Raw genomic sequence first — 5,591 nt, forward strand, 5'->3', positions numbered from 1 at the left:
CTCAATGTTGTCCAACCTGGTCACTTGTTCATGAAAACAAAATGGAGGAAAAATGTCAAAGTGGTTTATGGAATTATTAAAGTTAAATTCGAAGATAAATTTAGTAAAAAGGTCAGTGTTTGCATTATATCCTATTAAACAATAAACAAATTAGTAAATATCGAAACACATATATTATTATACACTTAGACTTCTCAATTTTTAAGAACTCATCACCAGTTTGTTTATTATAACCTACAAACTTCGAACATGTCTGAAGAAACAGATTTCAACAAAACAATTAAAACCGAACCGATCGATGATTATCCTCAAGTGAAACAGGAATTTGATGATTATGAAAATACACCAGATTTGTATATGGATGATGATATATGTCTGCAGCAATTTCTAAAATCTGAGGTTACAATTGACGAGGAAATAAAACAAGAGACGATTGATGACCAACATTATGTGACTAGTATAAATAAAACAGTTTTAGATGAAAATTCTTCTGTATGTAACGACGAGATCAGTGAATCAAGTACGATAGTCAATAGTACAAACAAAACATTTGAAAAAGTTTCAAGAAAGCGTAAGACAACTAGTAAGTTGAAATATAAATGTGAATCATGCAGTAAAACATTTGTATCAAAACAAGGCTTACAACGACATGAAAAGATCCATAATATAGAACTTTCTTATGAGTGCAAAATTTGCTATAAAACATTTTCACAGATAAGTAATTTAAGACGGCATTTATCAATCCATACTGGAAAACGTCCTTACGCATGTGAAATATGTAATAAAACATTCAGAATGAAACAAGGCTTGAATCAACATGAAATGATCCATACTGGAGAACGGCCTCATGAGTGCAAAATATGCAATAAAAGATTTGCACTGATATTTAATTTAAGAAAGCATTCATCAGTGCATTCTGAAGAACGACCTTATGAATGTAAGACATGCAATAAAACATTCAAAACAAAACCTATATTAATGCGACATGAAAGAGGACATACTAGGAAACAAACTGTAAAAAAACAGTCCTTATAATTACACAACTTATATGAATACAGGATATTAATTCTAATTTGTGCATTATATTATTCTGTTTGTTACTCATAATTAGTGTATTGTATGTAATTGTTTAATAATATAAATACATAGTACAGATGCTGGTTAAGTAGAAGTTCTTTATTCGCGGCAAAAAAAATTCCCAATTCCTATATTCGCGGCTTCTATCCAAAATCTAATCCAAAATCCTATGTAAATGCCGTCATTTTTGAACAAATGAAGAAAACTTTCAACGGAGATGTGCGGATTAGTTTTTGGCAAAGGCAGGTCCAGCGGTTTCGGAGATACGGGGCAAAAAGGGCTAAAAATGGTATTTCGGTTTTGATATAACCGAGCGTCCGATTTTAATAATTCAAAAAATATTTTACTTGTATTGACGAAAAGGAGAACTGTCCAAGTTTTTGAAAAGACAGGTCCAGCGGTTATATAGTTACAATAAAAAAAAAAGTATAAAAAATGGCATTTGGCGGTCAAAAATGATAATTAGACATATGCACATCGTATTATCAGATATTTTATAGAGATTTTAATAATATTTTCCTTTTTTTTTAAAAAAAAATATACGTATATCAAACTATGAATGAAAAATCATTTGGTTTGTACTTGATCGCGATGCGTTTTTGCAAAAGGCAATTTTGCCGTTTCGGGGGTATGGAGCATGGAGCGCAAAGGGTGTAAAAACGGTTATCAGTTTTTGAGAGAACGGATCATCCGATTAAATTAATTCGCAAAACATTTTGCTTGAGTAGACGGTGTGCAAAAAGTCTTTACAGAAAATTTCGAAATTTTGTAATTTAAAAGAAAAAATTCAAATTTTCGAAATTATTTCAAACAAAAAATTAAATTTTTTTTATAAAATTATTCAATTTATTTGCAAACCGTTCCAAACGCAATGATTAAGAATTTTTAAAAATTAAAAAGAGTTTTTTAATCACTCTTTTTTGCTCTAATATATTAAATAGTATTAATTTTACAAACGTTTCGAGACTATGTTTGTCTCATCATCAGTGTATTATATTAACTTCCCGTAGTAATCGCAAAAAAAAATCGAAAATGAAAATTTTTATATCTTTACGTTTCAAAACCTTCTGAGCTTGGCATACCTTAGAAAAAATGGATGTATGTGTGTGTGCGTGCGTGTATGTATGTGTGTGCAGATAAAAATTTTCGTCGACGATTTCGGGAACACGGATGAAGCAATTTGAATAATTCAAAAAACATTCGATTCGTATTGATAAGGAGACGTGCTGATTAGTTTTTGGCGAAGGCAGGTCCAGCAGTTACGGAGAAAAAGAGTGCAGAAAATAGAAATCGAGTTTTTGAGAGAACGGAGCATCCGATTTGAATGATCTAAAAAACATTCAATTAGTAATGATTGGGAGAAGTGTTTATTAGTTTTTGGCAGAGGCAGGCTCAGCCATTTCGAAGATACGGAGCTAAATGTTAAAAAAATGGCAGTTTTTGTGAGAACTAAGCGTCCGATTTGAATGATTCAAAAAACTTTCTGCTTGTCTTAACAAAATAATTGATTTTGGAAAAAAACATTTGTTTCTAATTTTTTTTCCAAAAATATTTTTGTAATTTTGGATTAAAAATTCAAAAAATCACCCAGGCTAAGCACAGTCTGAGCGCCACTCTGGTACAAATGTTTACCCGAGTGCGTTTAGACTGTCTATGTACTGGAGCACTTTTCCAATTTTGTGAAAACTATTGAAAAATGTGAAAATGCCGCCAAGCTGAGCACAGTATAAGTGAAAATGTCGCACAGAATTATTTGCAAATGCGTTTAGACTGTGACTATGCAGGAGCACTTTTTCAATTTTGTGTAAATTAGGGCAAACATTTTTTTTTTTTAAATTGAATTCGAAATGAAATGACGATTGTTAATGTTCTGGAGATGATAAATTGATTTATGATTTACATTTGATTTGCTCAAGATATAACAAGATAGCAAAAATAATGAAAGTTACACTATTTGTAATAATATATTTAAAAACGTTTAAAAGTTCTCGAATATTTCATTACAATACGGGAAGTACTAGCAATTTGACTTAAGGCACGATGCCACACAACACTAGTTTATTATTGAATTGGAAATATCAGGCCTTCAGTAGTAAATCTATTCCCGAAATAAATGTTTCGAGAGGTAGTGAATAGTATTCAACAATTTGCAACCATCTACTTTCAATAATAACAACGATTCTTGAAATCTTTTAAACAATCTACTACCGGGTGAATTAATAGTAACATTGTTTAAAATTTAAAAAAATTTAGATTAATTATAGTGAGGCGAATTAATGCATGAAACTATCGGTCTGAAAGGGCAATTGGGTTTATGTATTTTGAGAAGACTGTATAATTTAAGGAACTAGAGGGTTCCTTTTAAATTTAAGGGAATAGAATTGGTGATGTGTCATTTTTTTTCTATAAGATTGATGTATTTAAAAGCATGTTTATGATGGTAAATGTTAGGATCATCTGGTAGCTCCTTTTAACAGAATTCTCTCTTAACAGAATTACTGAAAGCTTTTATGTCTTGATGAATATATGCCAAATTATTTTTTGAATTGATGTCATGTTTAAATATAATATATATATATATATATATATATATATATATATATATATATATATATATATATATATTTGTCCTCCCCTCTAAAACTTTTGTATATTCAGATTTTATATCTTTTGTTGAAACTAATATTAAATTCGGATTTCAAATTTTGCCGCCGAAAAAATCGCAATTGAATTGTTTTTAACTTCAACTTGATCTGTTGTTTATAAAACAAAATGGAGGAGAAATGTCAAAGTGTTTAATGGAATTATTAAAGTTAAATTCGAAGATAAATTTAGTAAAAAGGTCAGTGTTAGCATTATATTCTATTAAACTATAAACAAATTAGTAAATATCGAAACATATTTATTATTGTACTTTTAGACTTCTCAAATTATAAGAACTCATCACCAGTTTGTTTATTATAACCTACAAACTTCAAACATGTCTGAAGAAACAAATTCAAACAAAACAATTAAAACCGAACCGATCGATGATTATCCTCAAGTGAAACAGGAATTTGATGATTGTGAAAATACATCAGATTTCTGTCTGCAGCAATTTCTTAAATCCGAGGTTACAATTGACGAGGAAATCAAACTAGAGACGATTGACGACCAAGATGATGTGACTAGTACAAACAAAACTGTATTAGATGAAAATTCTTCTCTATGTAAAGAAGAGATCAGTGAATCAAGTATGATAGTAGATAGTACGAACAAATCAACAGAACAAGTTTCAGGAAATCGTAAGACAACTAGTAAGTTGAAATATAAATGTGAATCATGCAGTAAAACATTTGTAGCAAAACAAAAACATGAAATGATTCACACTGGGGAACGCCCTTATGAGTGCAAAATATGCAATAAAAGATTTTCACAGTCAAGTAATTTAAGACAGCATTTATCAGTGCATACTGAAGAACGACCTTACACGTGTGAAATATGTAATAAAACATTCAAAATGAAAAAATTTTTAAAACAACATAAAGCAGTCCATTCTGCAGAACGCTCTTATGAGTGCAAAATATGTAATAAAACATTTTTACAGATAAGTTATTTAAGACAGCATTTATCAATTCATACTGGAGAATGTCCTTACGTGTGCGAAATATGCAATAAAACATTCACGGCAAAAAATAGCTTAATCCGACATGAAATGATCCATACTGGAGAACAGCCTCATGAGTGCAAAATATGCAATAAAAGATTTGCACTGATAGGTAATTTAATATCTCATTTATCAGTGCATAGTGAAGAACGACCTTATGAATGTGAAATTTGCAATAAAAAATTCAAAACAAAACAAACATTAACTCAACATGAAATAGTACATACTGGAGAACGCTGTCATGAGTGTAATATATGCAATAAAACATTTTCACAGTTAAGTAGTTTAAAACAGCATTTATCAGTGCATACTGAAGAACGCCCTTATGAATGTGAGACATGCAATAAGACATTCAAAACTAAACATTCATTAAGGCAACATGAAAGAAAACATTCTATAGAGCAAACTGTAAAAAAACAGTCAACAAAACTGATAAATTAGCCTAGAAACTGTCCGGCCTTATAATCCTCATCAATCACTCAACTTATATTGATACAGCATATTAATTGCACTTTGTTTACTCTGTTTGTTACTCCTAACCAGTGCCTTGTATGTAATTGTTTTAATAATATCAATACATACTACAAAAACCTATTTATTTTTGTTTTATTCAAAACTTTACTATTTTTGTTCTTCAATATTCGTAAAACTCCTTTAGGCGCGAATAGGGTGTAAATCTGTTCAAATGCAACGGAAAAGCGTTAAGCGGACGGCCGAGTCGAGTGCCAATGATTCGTCATTCGCTCTCGATGATATCATTTCTATACGAGTCGATTGTGATTGGTCGTCGTGTCACGTGCGAGGGCGTACGCCACATACGTAATTAGATTTTAAGGTTAAGTCCTAGTAGAAATCTTGATTTGATTAA

General features: G+C 30.5%; 2 protein-coding genes across 2 annotated transcripts; both read left to right on the top strand.

Moving 5' to 3' along the window:
• Positions 1 to 249: 249 nt before the first annotated feature.
• LOC113381327 (zinc finger protein 570-like) lies at positions 250 to 1,035 on the top strand. The gene is made up of 2 exons (XM_026620276.1): positions 250 to 851; positions 897 to 1,035. Exons 1-2 carry the CDS (start codon positions 250 to 252, stop codon positions 1,033 to 1,035), a joined length of 741 nt encoding a protein of 246 aa, XP_026476061.1.
• A 3,022-nt stretch (positions 1,036 to 4,057) lies between these two features.
• On the top strand, positions 4,058 to 5,054 carry LOC113381328 (zinc finger protein 570-like; the record flags this gene model as incomplete). The annotated part of the gene is made up of 2 exons (XM_026620277.1): positions 4,058 to 4,559; positions 4,860 to 5,054. Coding segments are annotated over exons 1-2 (697 nt in total), but the record flags the coding sequence as incomplete, so codon positions are not given.
• Between the last annotated feature and the right edge of the window lie 537 nt (positions 5,055 to 5,591).

Source organism: Ctenocephalides felis, unplaced genomic scaffold (assembly GCF_003426905.1).
Source record: "Ctenocephalides felis isolate EL2017-DRISC unplaced genomic scaffold, ASM342690v1 CF-g0.4_SCAFFOLD_02808, whole genome shotgun sequence".
NCBI lineage: Eukaryota > Metazoa > Arthropoda > Insecta > Siphonaptera > Pulicidae > Ctenocephalides > Ctenocephalides felis.

What these genes read in the sequence shown, in the direction of transcription:
- LOC113381327 (XM_026620276.1), top strand. Translation starts at nt 250, where the DNA reads ATGTCTGAAGAAACAGATTTCAACAAAACAATTAAAACCGAACCGATC. An exon ending in ACTGGAGAACGGCCTCATGA is followed by an intron (nt 852 to 896) that starts GTGCAAAATATG and finishes ATTTAATTTAAG; the next exon opens with AAAGCATTCATCAGTGCATT.